The following is an 18,247-nucleotide window of genomic DNA, read 5'->3' on the forward strand; positions in this document are numbered from 1 at the left end:
CTTACCAATGTTAACTGTCAAAAAATGATGGCACACAGACAGCCTTCAGGATGGAGCTGAAATCCCATTCTTATGCATCTATGCTCCAGATATAATCTCTCTGGAATACTAGAAACCTCGAGATCTCTGGACACCAAGGGGATGTACCCTTATTATTCACAGATCTGGAGCTGTTAAGTGTTGGCTAGTGAGGTAGGACAAGGCAAAGCATCTTACCCAGGGTTCTGTAATCCCTTCTTCATTTTTATTATTTATTTATAAGTTTACTTATAAAAGGAGTTTTTCATTTGTAGTGGTGATCAGTTTTCCCCTTTTTAAGCTGTAAAATTCTTCAGAAAAGACTGTAGTGTACTGCACTGACAGATGGGAGAATGCCTAGCACGTGGCAAGCATTGAATACTAGATAATAAGGAGTATCATTTGGAAGAACACATAGCTAAGGAAGCATATATTGTTTTTAATAGCTTAGCTTGCCCTCCACTGTTGCATGTCTGTTTCTCCAAAGGTCCTTTAAGAGAAAATACCCAGGAACGGCATGGCAGATTATACATTATATAATGTATAATCATGCACTGTACCTACAATATTCATTGATTAACTAGCCAACATTTATTAAATTCCTACTATATATACATAATGGAATAATCAAATATGGAGTTGAGATTAAAATACACTAAAAATAATAGCTAAGTAAGGACATGCAGAGGGGACAATGAGAACACATGACAGGGGCTCCTAAACCACAGATCTAATCTGTGCTTATAGAGCAAGAGTCTAGAATTATAACCCTAATTCAAAGCTCTTGCTACCTTGAACATTTTCCTAACCTTTTCCCTAGACGAGTGGTTCTCAACTGGTGGCAATTTTGGCCCCTGTCCCAGCAGACATTTGGCAATGACTGGAGGCGTATTTTTTTGATTGTCAGAACGGGAGGGTGGTGGTGCTCCCGTCACCTACATGCTAAAGAACAGGGATGCTGCTGACCATCCTACAATGCACAGCACAACAAAGAATTATCCGGCCCCAAGTAGCAACGGTGCTGACGCTGAGAAACCCTGCAAAAAGCTATTACAGATAAGTGAATTTATTCTGTGATGACTCATTGCCCATTCCCACTCCCTAGGACAGACTCAGGAAGCTTAAAAATCCTATTCAGGGAGGGCATATGACGTAATGAGCACTGGGCATTATATAAGACCAATGAATCACAGACCAGTATCTCTGAAACCAGTAATATATGTTAGTTAACTAAATTAAAATAAAAAGTGTTTTCAAAAAAATCCTTCCAACTTCCTAGAGGTTGCCTGGATGAGAAATAATGAAAAAAAAAAAATCCTAAACCCTATTCAAGAACTTCAAAAGCTCTGAGGAAGTCTCAGAGAATCTATCTAATACTGGATATCTCTGGGAAGAATATTAAAGCAAATGTAAAAACTTAGAAGCCCCCCTGAATCCAGCACACAAGCTCACATGAGTCCAGAAAATCCAACCCTCTAGGTGGGGCAAGAAAGCTTGAATTAAATTTCCAAGTGGCCCATGGGCTTAGGTGACTACCTTTTATGGGACCCAGTCATTTGTACAGTAGCATGGAGATGTCTAAGGGATTCTCCTGTACGATGCTGAAGAAGTAGACTCTGCCTCAGTGGCATTTATAGGTCCCTCTTTTGGAATGGAATTCAATAAAAGAAATAGCTCAGATTCAAATGTTACATTTAAGATACTGGAAGGGAAACTAGGCCCAGAGTAGATTTTACGTCTTCTCAGACATGTCTACCAACAGTAACATTTGTGAAATGTCACATTTATAGATATCATTATAATGGTAGGATTTATGCACTCATACTGTATGTCTCTCTATTTCCTGTGAGTGGGAAAGATTACCTGTGTAGGTGGTATCCATGTGTACCATGGTAAATTCTGTCTATAAAAAGAATTGCTTTTAGGGAAGATACATATGGCAAGTCCTAGAAAGAAAATTCTGACATTCTTTTTTGCCTCGAAGGGTTAGTTAAACATTTTATATTTTTTCCCCTTTTTCCCTAGAATAATCACACAGTGACACCTGGAAAGAAGATGTGAGATGTGCTCTAGGCCAGTTCTGATCCCAGCTTCAGACGACATTCATCAGACTTTTAGCTACAAATAAGGGCACTGAACGCCACAGAGGCTCCCCTACTGATTTGATGCAGCTGTCCTTCCTGGCTACCCTCAAGAGATGTCATTCACAGGAATATCTTAATTTTTCTTCATTGTTTTCTTCTATTTCATCCTAATGTTCATTCTCCCAGGGTCATCAATGCTTCAGAGATAATCCCTGCCTGCCCATGTTCAAAATACACGTCTTTTCTAGGTGGCCCACTAGCCAATCCAAAAATCTTTATCAGTTAAGATGTTGAGATTTAAAAATGTCTTAATATGTTCCTCCATCCTAGGATATCTTTAATATTCTTAGGAGGGACTTTGGAGATGTATATCTGAATTAATACATTTCTAAACTTTTTTAAAGTTACTATGATGGACAGATGAGGCAATGTCTCGGGGGCCAGATGTGTATCAGAAACAAACAGAATATGGGGGAGATACTATCATCTTTCAGGTGATACTACACAAAGGATGTTCTACTAGTCCTGAAACAGGCTGATTAATCTGGCAACACTACTAACACAACACTTATAATTTTTTCTATCACTATTTGCCTATTCCTTCAAGCTACGCAAGAGCCTCTATTTATTTCTCTTTCATTAAACTCTGGGATTCTTGCTCTGTGGCCTGTCTCAAACACAGCTTCATCTAGTCTGGGATCCACCACCCTCTCTGTCCTTAATGATCACATCCTTAAAGGCCTCTGGAGAACTCTCCTGACATCGCCCCACCCAAACCCCTCTCCTTTCCAATAACATATTCGCCCCCTTTGTTGTCTTATGTTCTGGGCAGAGTGAGACCTAAACACTCATCACATTTACCATGTTATATGGTAACTCACCTGCTTACCTGTCTGTCTCTTTCTCCCACTTGACTGTAGGTTTGTATACAGCATAGGACATGCCTTTTTCATCTTCATACCTGCCCTGACTCTCAGTCTCCAGCACGCGGTACACATTCAATACATTCTTACACGGTGAATTAACAATTTTGCCTACATGGCAGTTAACATTTCCTCCCACTTTGCTTTTTGATAGATTAAACTTTAACCCTTTATTTTTGCATGACTAAATGATTCTAAAGTGGCTACTAAATGGTTATAAATTACTCTGAAGTTAATACAGTATGTGACTTACACATTCCCTGTCATCCGTGTCGTCAAACGAGGACACACATCTATTCTACTTCCATTTACCTTATATTCCCAGTGATATCTTTAGGTCAGTTTCTCCAGTACTAAACAAAAGCCTTGGCATTTTAAAATTATCCCTGGGGGCACCTGGGTGGCTCAGTCAGTTAAGCATCCAACTCTTGATTTTAGGTTGGGTCATGATCTCAGGGTTGGGAGAGCGAGGCCCTCATCGGGCTCCATGCTCAGTGCCAAGTCTCCTTGTCCCTCTCCCTGTGCTCCTCCCTGCTCTGGCACTTTTTCTCTCTCAAAAAATTAAATAATCTTAAAAAAAATAAATTATATTTGAATAATTTTACTCAATTATTGAATAACGTAAGGTTAACTCTATTAGAAGTTCCATCTAAGCCAATAGGAGCAGAGCTATGATTTTGGAAACCACAGGTCATGATGTGTGTCGGCATGACAGAGAGAGCAAATCCACGGAGGTAATTCTCCCACGGGATTCTCAGGAATGCTGAAGCACTTCTCCAATCATGACCCTGTGCGCTCTGGAGGGTGATGTTCACTGCTCACTAGCTGTGTGAACGATGGCTCAGCCAGGGGCTCCCACTGTTCCTATAGATTCTTCGAGGCAGTGCAGAGGGAGGAAGGACCCCAGGGTAAGTCCTGTGATATTGGATCATCAGTTGTACAAATGAGCAAGAAAACCCATCAATGTAATGTTTCTTTTTCCAGACAGCTAGTTAGAGTTGATGCTGAGTATGGTGTCGGATTTTTATTTTCAAGCACCTGATCCTGAAGCTAATGCCTAAAGAAGTATGCATTTAATAACAGAAGGCTGGTGCCGATGCAAAAACATCAAAACCCTGGGCGACTCGCCAGCATGTAGAGGCAGCAGCGTGATCACGTCTTTAAGAAGAGCGGTCTATTAAGATAAACATGGTGGGCCTCTTTTGATGAGGCCAAAGATGGCATTTTCTTCCCTGCACTTACAAAGCAGAAAAAGAAGACAGTTTTGTTTCTTAATGAAGCTATGCTGGTAAACCTTCCTTTACCAAAGGGAAGCAATTTAGTGGAACCGCTTACCCAGTAGCCATGCCCCTGTTTCACTGCATGGCCGTATAAACCATAAAAGTTAATAGCATGGTGGGAAATATCATTAATGCAATTTTATTATTGTACATAATTTTCTAAATTAAGTTCCAATTACTTCGTAGTTCAGAGAAAATACTGAATATACAGCAGTATACAGTTTGGGCTAGACAAACTACCTAGGGGTTAGAATAAAACAAAAAAAGGGCACATGGTCATCTGCCTAGAGAATCATCAACAGAGGATAATATAAAGCTGGACTTTAATTCTAGTCCCAAAACTAACTCAGTGACTCATCTTAGGGAGTGTGATTCTCTTTGACGTCACACAGAAAAGTAGTCCTTTTTGGGAAGGTACATTTATAGTCTTAGACATTGATAATAATTCCCCTCATAGTAACTTGGTTCTTCATGCAAAAAAAAAAAAAAAGAAAGAAAGAAAAAGAAAAAGAGAAAAGAAAGTAAGTTGACAGCCCCAGGTAGAGCTGCAACCCAATTTGTTCATAAGGGACATTAATATTTCCGATGTCTGCCCAACCCCTTCCTGAAGATCTACCTGATTGCTCCACCTGAGAGCTCTCTCTGCTTTCAATATGGAAGGTGTCTTCCTTTAGCACCTTCTGATCCTCTTCGTGCACTCTTTCCCGTTACGGTGACTGCTTTAATATCTTCCCTTCCTTATTAGGACATAGGCAGAGATCCCGCCTAATTCACCACTCACAGACCGTCTATGAATTAGCTGAACAACCAAGATGTCAGGCTTCCATCTCCGCTCTCCTCTGATTACGCAAGAGGGCACAGGCTCTCGTTAGCTTTTGGTTCCCTTGCAGAGGTAATGCAGGTATTGGTTGAGGTAATGCTTGCATACACTTACAACATGCTGGTTTCATATATAAGATATTCATGTCCTCTCCCTGCTTAACACCTTCCAATGGCTTCTCATTATACTAAAAATAAAATGCAAATCCCTTCCCTTTTCCTGCTTGCTCTGTCTCCTGTGTGTCTGTCCGACATATCCCCCACCCCTCGTAGCATCTCTCACTATGTTTTAGCAACCTTAGCCAACGTTCTGTTCCCCTAAATGGTCAGGTTTATCACCCACCCCCTGAGGATTATTTGCTGCGGCTCTGCCTGGAACTCTGTCTTCATCTGCTGTTGCTGGTCTCTTCCCAGCCTTTCTGGTCTCTACCCAAATCCCACCTGCTAGCAGAGGCCGTCCCCTGCCACCCTACTGACTTCCTACCTTTCAACGTCTAGCCCATAACCTGCTTTCTTCTTTTTGTAGCACAATTGTTATTATCAGTAATTAGGCTCTTTATTTCTTTGCTCATTTTTTTGCCTGATTTCCATTAGAATGCAAGTGACGGAGGAGGAGAGGATTTGTCCAATTCACTTCTGTGTCATGGTACCTAGAATGGTGCCTGGTACATAGAAACGTCTCAGTCATTATTTCTTAAAGAAATTACTAAATGAAGGAAGGAACATCAGAGTGTTTTAAGGATTCAGACTCATTAACTTATTGAAACAACAAAACCAAGGTGAATTAGCAACTCCACAATTGTTTTCTGAGCCACTGCCCATGACAATTTTCGATATGTTTCTGTTTTATGCTAAACAGCTCGCAGTTGCTCTCTCTCAAAGTATCACCCACATTATTTGATGACCAAAATCATGGTGATATTAATAGAGAAATGGTGTTAAATGTCCAGGAAGTTAAATTACAATTTTGGAAGCAAGTATCTCTGATTAGAGATAAATGTAATCCTTCCTTGAGAAACACTTAAAAAAAAAAATCTCTAACCAGAATTATCTCATGGTCGACTCAGATAAGAATACTGTTTTCAGTTCTACAGATAGGTAGGTTCCTGGGAGTCTCTTAGGTAATGGTCCAGATTATCTTTATTCTTCAGTTGCCTCTCACACCAAGAAATAGGACACATTAACCTCATTGAAAGGTTGCTATTTATTAAGTATACTTTTAATTTTATTACTTTGAATTCTAGAACTTTATTTATTCCCTTATTTTTTGAAGATTTTATTTACTCATCTGAGAGAGAGACAGAGACAGCATGAGTGGGCAAGGGGCAGAGAGAGAAGGAAAGGGACAGGCTGACTCCCCACTGAGTGCAGAGCCAGATAAGGGGTTTGATCCCAGGACCCTGAGATCACAACCCAAGCAGAAGTCAGACACTTAAGTAAGCCACCCTGGCACCCCAATTTCTAAAACTTAAATTTCCTTATTTTCATCTCCTGGGTTTCCATTACATAGGGAAGTACCACATAGAGTAATATAAATAAGTCATGCTTCCAGAAGATAACGCCCCTAATATTGCCCTGTATCTGAAGCTTGTGATCAAGCTTAGGACAACGTGTCACTGACAATTTGAGGTGGAATAGAGAATCTCTGAGGGAGGAATGCCTTGGCCACCCAACTTAAAAGCAAAGTTTGGGTAATCCATCCAAAATAGATTATGTTAAATCCCACATAAACATGGTAATTTCAGTGTGTACCCAACTTGTTTGTTCATTCATATTTAGATCACCACATTCGCAGATGTAGAAAATAAAGTTATACATCTAACCCAGGAGGGCTTCCTGAATCTCTCATAAGTAAACAAATTCTGATCTCTCAAAACAACTGAACACACTTGGGAAGAGCCCTTACCTGTCCTTCAATACCGCATCATCAATTCCTTTCCTACGAAGCAGATCTTTTGGCCCATAGGGCGTGTCTTTGCATTTAGAGTCTGTGTCACAGAGTAGGGTTTGCAGGAATGGGAAGAAGCCGGTACTAGGAAGGTTTCGAGGTGCAAGGTAACCTGAAATTAAAAAACAAAACACAAAAATTACATCGCTATGGCATTTGCCTTCGATGGGAAGGAAGTATACTAACTGTTTTGTGAAATTACTTTCTGGATTATGACTGTCTGGGTCCACTAATGCATCAAAAGATGTAAAAATGACTGTTGCCTTACTAATTTCTTTTCCTGAAATTAGCTGCAAGAACGTCTGCTAGAGTGTTTTAAAAATAAATCACTGTATAACCATACGATAAAACACAATGCAGCTATTAAAAACGTTATCAAGTAATACAGAAAATATTTATAATATCTTGCCAATTAAAATGAGATCAGAAAACAGCATGACCAGAAAAGTTATAATCTTTAAAAACTATATAAATATATGTGCATTTAAAAACCTAGAAGAGGGGTGCCAGGGTGGCTCAGTCAGTTAAGTGTCTGCCTTTGGCTTTGGTCATGATCTCAGGGACCTGGGATGGAGCCCCACATGAGGCCCCTTGCTCAGCGGGGAGCCTGCTTCTTCCTCTCTTCCCTGCTCATGTTCTCTCTTGCCATCTCTCTCTCTCTCTCAGAATAAAACAAAACAAACCAAAAAACCTGGAGGGATTTCCTTGGAGATATATTTCTTTTCTTTTTTTTCCCCTTTGGAGATATATTTCACTTTATTTTTGTTTAACTATATAGTAACTACTTTTCCCCACAATGTACATGTCTTCTTTTGTTATCCAAGTCATTATAAATGCAGCTAGTCTTCGAGATACCAGGAAATATTTTTGGTCTCCTTAAAATTCAACATAATATAAATAGGATTAATTATCCTAGGCACACAGTATTTTTTCCTAGTTAAAAACCAGCAATAATGGAATAAATAAATTCTCCAAATTAAGATCACAGAAAACAAAAACTTCAAGAGTAAAAGGTTTTGTAAGCTTCACTGCAACATTTGCTTTGTAAAGTATGATGGCATATACGTGTCAAAAAACAGGCAAACTGTAAAGCACAGACCTTTTTGCAATTAGGTCTAATATTAAAATACTAGGCTCCTCTTTGTGGGAGAATATGGAGACAATGAACTTTTTTTAAAAAGGCAGGTTTACACACTGTAAGAGTAATTCCACACCGAAAACTAAAAAGCAAAACCTTAACTTCCTCATGAATCTGTCAAAAAAGATGTCCATACAAGTCTGTTTTCATAATAACAAGAAAGAGGAAAGGTTAAACAACGAGAAAATACTAAGAGCAACAAGGTTGCATATGCATTAATATGTAAGCAGGGAGAGTAACAGGTAGAAATTTGATCTAAGTAACTTAAATACAGCTCTACCTACAGAAAATTGGAAATAAAGGGGAAGGGGAAATAAGAAAGTTGGCCAGAAGTAAAGAGGGAAAAAAAGGAGAGAGGTTGGAAGATGTGTACTGTTGACTCTGAAGACGGAGGAAGGAGCCGAAAGACCAGGAAAGCAGGCAAACTCTAGATGCTAGAAAAGGTAAGGACACAAATCCGCCTAGAGCCTCCGGAAGAAATGTAGCCCTGCTGATACCCTAACTTTTAACCCATTAAGACTAAATCTTAGACTTCTCATCTCCAGAACTAGAAGATAGTACACTGATGGGTTTTTAAATTGAAGGATAGCTGACACATAGTACTAAATTAGATTCGGGGATACAACATAGCGATTAGATATTTATATACATTATGAAATGATCACCACGATAATTCCAGTCACCATCTGTCACCATACAAAGCTGTTGCAATATTGTTGACTGTATTCCCTACATTGTACTTTACATCCCATGACAGGCATTTTATAACTGGAAGTTTGTACCTCTTAATCCCCTTCACCGATTTTACCCATGCCCCAACCCCACTTCCAGTTAACTCGTGGTGTTTGTAAGACACTAAGTTTGTGGTAATTTGTTAGAGGAGCCATAGGAAACTAATACATGAAATAAGACTGGTATGAATTATAATTTTTGAAATTCAGAAGAAACTGGAAAAACCTTAAATCCACCAAACTATCCACAACTGCCTTCTAAGCTGCACCCCTTTCTGACACCAGAAAGACCAGGGTCTCTCCTAACATTTAACCCAGTGAAAACTTCACTGGGAAGTGGACCTTCACTGTTTTCACTGTAGTACAATTCCCTGAATGAGCTGGAAAGAGCAGTCAAATTGCCCGTTAACCTTTCGCATCACCCCTCTATCAAAATTCTGCCACAGTAGACTGCATACAGCAAGACCTTTACAACTCTGCAGGGAAATTTCACCACTAATGGTGATCTACCCTACCACACATCCCAACGGTAGCCGCTCTCCCAGAGTGTGGGTCTGCAAATGCTCTCATTCCTGTCTGACCTCAAACACATGCGGTGGGTCCTTTGAATGAAGAGCAGATAGCAGGAGAACGGAAGTGGATGACCCCTTTGCTGTAGGCCCTTTATTGCGGTGATGGAACAGCTGAGCCAGGCAGTGCTGGTAACAACAACAGCTCATGGGAAGCCGTAACACAACAGGAAGAAAAGGGGAAAAAAGGGAAAAGACATCCTGGGAAGATCTGAAAGGAGGTGGCACATGGCATCCAATTTTAGTTTCTCTGGCATTGATTACAAATCAGTTATTAGAGAGGCATTTGGAAGCGTTTAAATCCGCAAGATTCCTCACTGTTATTACTACAGCTATGCCTATTTGATAAGAAAATTCATCACAGAGTTGCTTTAAAAACTTTTTTAAAGTCCCTACAATGTTCAAAGTACAGACAGTTCGTGCTTCACACGGATTTTCTGACAAGTGATATTTAACCTGTTACAATGGGTTCATGCAAACGAGGAACTGGCTTGGGTGTGTGCATTTATAGTAAACACCGTGCCAGGCACAGCACGGACTGCCTGTGTGATTTATTTTATCATCACCTTTTAACTAAGGACCATGCACTCATTAAGATAAGGAAGGATGCTGCAATAACAATCACTGATTTACTAAGCGTCCACCTCCTCACTGTAACATGGAAGGCATGTGACATACATTTATGTCACATCCTTCTTTGATATCCGTAATACAGTTTCTCATACACAGCAACTTTCCACATCATCTGGAGATTCTCTAAAACTAACAAGTCAGAATTAAATATAATTCGACTTTATCTAGTGGTTTTCTTGTGCGGAAAAATGGATTTCTCCTCCCACCCCTCCCATCTTCTGCCCATCTGAGTTACATGTATGCCAGGAAGCAACCACTCAGAGCAAGGGTAGAATCAAACCATCACAGGTTTTAAAGAGCTGCTGATTATAAGTTGAACTCATTCTATTCTGAAGGTGTCTCTGGCACATTCAGGTTCCAAAATCATGTTTCTCTTTATATCCGTAAATGCTAGGATGCAGGAAAAAAGAGAAACATTTCTCTATCCCTCACAGGACTTCCGTGCAGCAAGCACTGAGCATGCAAATTAGAGCTAAAAACTGGTTGCCCAGATTCACAGCCAGAGCACAGATTTAAGGACAAAGGTAAAGGAAGATCATAACTATGCAAACCACAGCACTACGTGTAAGCAGAAAGAAAAACAGATCTTGGGGGCTTGGGATGGAGGCTAAGGCAAGATAAATTCCTTGGTATCAGGATTCCCAAAGGTCTTATACTCAGGACATTTATGACTATCTCCAGGAGAAAGAGAATCGAAGAACTTGCAATTCCACGGGGCAATTGGCACCAGAAGACTGGCATATCCTGAAAGTGAGGAGGGTGAGTAATAAGCAAGATCCCAATTCACCTGTGGTTTAGTTTCTGAGGGGCTCCATGCAGAGGCAGTGAAGTAGTCTGAGCAACCTCCCATGGGTGGGGAGAGGTTATTCTCATAAAAGGGACACAGTCAACATTACCTACATAATATAACACTGACAGATTCCAACATTATTTCAGGGAGTTCAATCAAACCAAACTACAAAGCATTTTTAGGAATAACCTACCAATTAGCTAAGCTTTTAACTAAATCAGATTCGGTTTTCATTGTTTTAAGAATGAAACTGGTGTTATAAAAAGATTCAGCTTAAGAATTAAAAAAATATTCTGTAAAGAATTGTGATATCAACCTACACATCTATGTTAACCTAAAAGGGGGATCAGGTTTGGTTTTCCTTTCCCTTTCTTCACAAAATTCCTTAATCAGACAGTATTTGTGTGACATAATACAAAGGTTAGAGTACTAGTCCTCAAAGCACAGGTCCTAGACCAACAGCATCAGCACCACAAAAATTTGAGATCCCACCCCAGATCTACTTAATCAGAAACTCTGGGGAAGGGGATTAGGAATCTTTATTTTAACATGCCCTCCCGGTAATTCTGATGCACACTAAAGTTTGCCAACAACAGGATTAGACCACAAACTTTTGCAGGGGAGTCAGATAGTGAATCTTTATTAGCTGTGAGACTCAACTGTACCCATCACATTACTAAACTCCGTCAATGTAGTATGAAAGCAGCCGGAGACAGTGTGCCTATTAATGGGCCTGACTATATTGCAATAAAACTTGATTTACAAAAAAGGCAACAGGCTAGCTTTCGCCTACAGGCTCTAGTTTGCTGACCCGTGGGGGGAATGACCTCTCGTATTTTTCCCTCTCCCTCTCCTATCTTGCTCACTTCTTATTTTCATACCTTCCCCATCCTTCTTGTTCTCTTCCTTCATCTATTTTACTTAATATCCCTTAATATCCCCTTTCTTCTATTTTCCAATCTTTTGTTCTTTCCTTTCCACTGACCACGCCCCTCTTTTGGCTCAATTTCCAATTCTTTTTTCTCTTTCTTCTGCTATTCCCTTCACCAACTCCCATACCTCTTTACTCACTGGTACAGCCAAGAATGCTTATTTCCCCCCAAATCTTCCTTTACTTCTGTCCCTTTTTCACCTCCACAGGAGGATTTTTGCCTCCTTCCATAATAAATTCAGGAGCCCGCCGCTCACTGGCACGATCCAAATATTTTCTATTTACTGTATTATTAAAGAAAGAAATGGCACAGTCTTTTCAATCACGAAGTTGCTTCCATTTGACATCATTAGGCTGAGGAAGCATTCTGTAGGCTACCTTGGTGACCTTTGTAGATATTATAATAATGACAGATATTGGAGAACTTCCACTGTGTTTCTTTGTGTTTTCCTCAAGGCTGGTCAGAACCCAACCTAGATGATATTTTGTGTTTCCAGGTAAAAGGAATTTGGTCTTTGCCCCAGTAAAGAAATGAATGATGTACCTTGGAAGGAAATTCTTACTTTTTAAAAATATGAAGTTATTCATTTGGAGTGTTATAGTTTTCTTAACTTTTTAGATAAAGGGTCACATTAGCAGAATATGTTATCAGGCCTTCTGATCGATTAAATGGTAAGTCTCCTCATGAAACACCACGAGAATTTCTCATCATGACAAGAGTACAAAATGAGACAAGTATATCTGGAAAATCACCTATAAACAAATAACCAGATAAGAATAAAGAAAGTATGAGAAGGGAAATGAATCTCACAAGGATATTTGTAATAATCTAGTAAAGTCAGTCTTTTTATTCTTCTTACAGTTTTTCAGCAAATTTCATTCTCAATAACATCTTTAAAGATATAATTAAGAATATTAATGACATAAACCTAGCCTTTTAAATTATTACATGAGTTTTTATCAGGAGCCCATAGGACTGTCCTTGTTCTTCACAGGCCCTTTCCATTTGGAGGAGAGAACTGATCCCTGAGGGGAGGTGTCCTGTTTCTTCACTCATCACTAGGTCAACTCAAATACGCTAGTGCTTCCTGATTCTAATTCCTCTGAATGTGGGTTTGCTTTTCTTTCTTTCTTTCTTTCTTCTTTTTTTTTTTTTTTTAAAATCTTTGCAGACCAGAGAGACTTTAGCCTAGGGTATAATACTGGTATGACTTTGAATCTTCAGGTAAAGTCATGAGCTCAGTAAAATTGCACTTCTTGAGAGACTAGATAAAGAATAAGCTACTCGAAAGAATGAAAAACCCTTACATAGTACTGAACACAATGCTTGACACAGTGCTAGCAATTATTAACGATATGAATGAATGGATGAATGAATGAACCCTTGAAGGTCACAGGAAGACGGCATGATTTAGGATTTTAACATAATATCCACCTTTATCTTTATCATTTATAGCAAATTTTATCCCACATTATCATAAGTTCAATAGCTAACCATGGATACAGTAAGTTCAATTGATAGTAAGTACAATGGGTAATACTGCATTATATTTATGTGCCTTGTAAGAATGGGTAAATCAATACCGATAAAACCAGTAATACTTATTATAGGCCATTTAGGTCTCAGTTTCTTTAAAAATAGAGTGAGTACACACTGACATCGATAATATCAACCACAGAAATTACTGTCCACAGAGAGAATCTCTCCGTCCCCTATCTGTTCAGTGAATATTTACCAAACAGACACTGAGTATCTGGCCCTGAGGAAGGTGCTAAGTAAGGGTCATCCTTCAATTTTTTTAAAATAAGAAATATATCATTTAAACATTAAAAAATTTATTTCTAGGTTATGCGTGTGTGTGAGAGAGAGAAAGACACAAAGAGATAGAAAGACACAGAGAGAGACCACCTACTTTCAAAGCTAATCACACTTTTATTATATAAGATGCAGATAGAAGTCATTTGTTTTCCTAAATTATCAGAAATATTATGTACACAAGTAGTGTATGTTTGAAAACAAATGGCAAAACATTGGTAAGAAAAAAAAAAAAAGTCCTGTTTTTTTCAAGAATTAAACAATGACCATTTCATACAAGCCCTAAGACCATCCTATAGGATAGGCAGGGCAATGGTGATGCCCATTTTGTAGACAACCTCAGAGAGATCAAGCAACTTGCTCAAAGTCACATGAAAAGCTAAGTGTCACAGATGGATCCAGAACTACGTGATACACGACAATAATGAAAACAACATTCTGTTCAGCTACATTTTCCTGTATCGTGGAGTGAGCAGACTGAGAATTTGAAAAACAGGTACCATTCTGGTTTTGATGCTGATTCACTAAATTATCAGGGGTCAATTAACCTCCCCATGTCTCTATTTCCACATCTACCAAATGGAGGATAATGGGCTTTGCCACCTCACAGAGCACAAGGAAGATGAATCAGGTAACTTGTGTAAGGCACTGGGAAGACTGGAGAGGGAAGGCCGTGTGGAATCCGGAGTGCCCACTGCTCATCAGACTGCTGTTGCGTCATGTATGTCATTTACCACACAGTGAGCAGGGCTGTGCCGCTCCACCTGGGCTCCCATCCCTGTGCCTTGAACCAATGACTGGTTAGGAGTATTGTTAGGAGTGCTTCTCTCCCTAGTAATTCATAATATGTACCTGTACCACCTGCTACAGTGCTTCAATTACTGCGTGCCCAGTAGGTGTGGCACCATGATACATTCTTCCTAATTCTCCCCAGGCAAGTCTTGCTCCATCATCAGGTGCTTTTCCCAGGTCAAGTCCTTTGGCAAAAAGTAGACTGTTCCTGGCAGTGAGAGCTGCGGCAAGATGCTAAGTCCTATAAGCAGTGCGTAAGAAGGCCCTATACTCAAAAGGCTGGTGTCTCTCTGTGCTGCAGAGACCCAAAACAGACCCTGGGTCATCTAAGATGGTGTCTCACATATACTGGGATCTTCCCCACATTCCTCAGACTTGGCTCCAAGTATGGTAACAAACAGGTTTTTAAATGGAAGTTTCCTGGGAAAGATAATCTGGGGACTCTGGCTACAAAACTGCAGGTGCTGGGGCGCCTGGGTGGCTCAGTGGGTTACCTCTGCCTTTGGCTCAGGTCATGATCCCAGGGTCCTGGGATCAAGCCCCGCATCGGGCTCTCTGCTCAATGGGGAGCCTGTATCACCCCTTCTCTCTGCCTGCCTCTCTACCTGCCTGTGATCTCTGTCAAATAAATAAATAAAATCTTTTTTTAAAAAATTCAAAATTGCAGGTGCTACAGGAAGTGCGAAAAGATTCTTGCCCTTCTGATACATGTGGCGTATTACTATCATTATTTTTTAGGATAAAGGGCTGAGGCAGTTTAGACTCAGGACCTTGCTATCTCTTCAGATGTTGCCTCTTTGATCCTGAAGTGCACACTTGAGCTGATGGTCAGCCCAAAGGGCTCCATAACCCATCTTCCTTAGTTTCCAGAAGAGATGTGCCTCCTTCCTTTCTGAAGATTAAGGGGACCCTGTTGGGCGATGGATTCCAAAGATCATGGCTTGATTTATTTAAATTGTAAACAAAACGATGTGATTCAGGGCTAGGAGACGTAATTATAAAACATACATGCCAGATAATAAACTCCCACATGGAGTGAATCTGGAGTTTAAAAAGACTCACTAATACTATTAAGGACATTTGCCCTTGGCGAGGAATCTTGAGTTCTATGGCTCTTCTTAGGCGAGTGGGGTCCAACTGTTTTCTCAGGACTAACAGCAACCAACTGAAGCTTGTCTTTCGGTAACAAAGATTCACAATTGCCTTTTTAAAAATCTTCCTTGCCATGGCCATCTGCAAACAGAATCTTGGCAACTGTTTTACTTCCTTCCAAATCCGACGTTCAAAGAAAAACAAAGCCTAGATTCTTCTTCCATTGTAGAACATTCCTCCTATAAAACTTAGTCTCTTAATTCTTCCTAGATACGGCTAACCAGGAAAGTGCCCCATAGCCGTTGGGCAGGGTTGACCCAAAGCTGGATCCACACTGATGTGTGGCTGGGCTGACAGCTAACACTGAGAGCCACTGCGCTGCACCCCACCAGCCACAGACTCCCCTGAAAACTGCCCCATTCCACAGGTCCAGGGACATCTGTTAGCACGGAGTAAAGGGTGGAGGTACTTCCCCCATGCCACCACGTTCCTCCGGAGTTGTCAGCGAAGTGCTGTGCTCATTATTACCCACCCGGGATAGCGCTCAGCTGGGGAGTGAACTCACAAAACCTGCAGGGGTGGGGGCCGAGAATTGAAGGACTGATTCTACTCCCACCAGGGTGGTGGTCTCCAGTGTGATGTTGCCGTTGGGGGAGCAGGGGGTTGGGGAGCATAAGCATTTCCATAAACCAGGCTCTGGGGCCAAATGAGTTTAGGAAACTAAGCTCTATCTTCTGTTCTGGGAAAGCCAGAATACATTTGCATATTAAAGATTCTGAGAAGTTTTTCAGTAAAAAACCTGAATACCTTTAGTTAATTCCACATTTCCACAAATGTGAGTACAGAATATTAATTGTTTCTTTTTTTTTCTTTTTCTTCCTGTTTTTATTTAAGATTCCTGGGAATGAATATTCCATGGGGTGCACTTTGGAAAACAGTGCCTTTACCTATGATCTCACATATTCCCAACTGAAAAGGAATCTGGAACTGGAAATTTTTTTTTGGCCCCCAGGAAGGAACTTTTAACATAAGGAAATATCTTGGCTTTCAGTCCTGATGTACTAGAACTTACTTGTAAACTGCCACTTCCCAACTCACTAACTTGGCTTAAATACAGTAATTCAAGAAGCTCCTTACTGTTTACTTGTGAAAATCCGTTAAAACCGGGCATCACTATTTGTGGAAGTCCTTCAGCAAAACTTGTCTAAGACATTGCTTGGGGAAGGGAATTTCATTCCAGAAGGATTTGGGAAAGCTTATAAAAGTACACACTCTATAATGGGAAAAAATAAGGTAATGAAGAAATCAGAATGAGAGCAAACAAGTATAGGAAAGAATAAAGCCAATACAATAATAAGTGCCAAAGGTATTTGCTTTATTAAAAGTTGGCTGCAAATCTGAATCTGGGTGTCCTAAGGAACTACAGAAACAATCATCTAGTGTGGCCCCAGATAAAATGGAATTAAATAAACGTATCAGGGGAGGTACAGCTTTTCTCTCATACTGAGAGAAATCATACCTTTTAGGCACCAAAAACTTCAATGGGTCTTAGCATTTGCTTCCACCCAGAAAAGGAGCACCATCGGAAGTGACTCACCATCCTAGTGACCCACTGCTTCGGGTCCTATCCCGAAGTTATTTGGGAGTTTGCCAGAAAAGTGTCTCCTTCAACTTGTTTCTTAAGTATTTGTCTTTCTGGGGTCTGGACTAAGTTATGAGTCATTGTCAGGAGCTACATGTTGGCAGAAATTTTAGGAATTACTCTAGTGAGTGAAGCAGGAGGCAGGAGCAAGAGTTTAAAAAGCATTCTTCTAATCCTAGCTTTGCAAATGATTTATGATGCAACCACGACCCTCTACCTTGAGTCATTTCCTCACTTATGCAGGAAACATAAATCTGGACTACCCATCCATCACAACTATTACAAGTGGAAGAATCTCCTGTAAAAGGAGATTAGCCATGCTGAAGTACTAAACACTTAACATAAGATGAAAATTATGTTTGGAAATTAAAATATGATCTCAGTAACCCATTAAGAGTAATGATATGGAGAAAAAAATTTCAGTCATTACCCCTATAAAGGTATGTTACTAACAACAATTTTTTTCATTCAGAAATCTGACTCGGTTATCACAGAGAATTATACGTGTTATAGTGTAAAAATAAAAGCCAGTGAAGTACATTCCAGGATCACTGAGCAGAAAAAAGGAAAGTCCCATAAACACAGAAGCTGAGTAATGTCTCTAATTCAACAGATGGTCTATTCACTTGGGAAGAGAAGGGTCTGGTTTGGGATCCTATCACTTCTCCACAGCTTGTGTAATATTTATGTCTTTGGTATTCATATTCCGTCTATTTGCAAATGATACATGTGACAACCTGCCAGTGGAAAATGTATGTCACAACCTTTTCTTTCAAGCAGCACTGCTGACAGGTAGCAACCTCATCTCTCGTCAGCCTTGACTTTCTCCGAAACCAAAGATTCTCTTACCAAGACCTCTGCCAATCACAAAGAGAAAATCTAAGTGACCTGTGGCTTGCTTTGTAACAACAACATATTACTGGCCTGTTCTCTCCTTCTATGTAGAATCACTTTCCATCAAATCATTTTTCATCATTAGGAAAAAAGAAAAAAAGCAGAGAAAAATCCCCATGGGGCATCTTCCTAGGTTGCAGAAAAAAA

The 18,247-nt window shown here is 40.0% G+C and overlaps 1 protein-coding gene across 1 annotated transcript in view; it reads right to left on the bottom strand.

The window, feature by feature from the left end:
- Window positions 1-18,247, bottom strand: part of ABCA12 (ATP binding cassette subfamily A member 12) — a 283,550-nt gene that overhangs the window by 106,722 nt on the left and 158,581 nt on the right. Inside the window, exon 5 of the mRNA XM_032354711.1 lies at window positions 7,031-7,184. Coding sequence (XP_032210602.1) covers window positions 7,031-7,184 — 154 coding nt within the window. The remainder of the gene's footprint in view (window positions 1-7,030; window positions 7,185-18,247) is intronic.

The sequence above is a fragment of the Mustela erminea genome, chromosome 8 (genome assembly GCF_009829155.1).
Source record: "Mustela erminea isolate mMusErm1 chromosome 8, mMusErm1.Pri, whole genome shotgun sequence".
Taxonomy (NCBI): domain Eukaryota; kingdom Metazoa; phylum Chordata; class Mammalia; order Carnivora; family Mustelidae; genus Mustela; species Mustela erminea.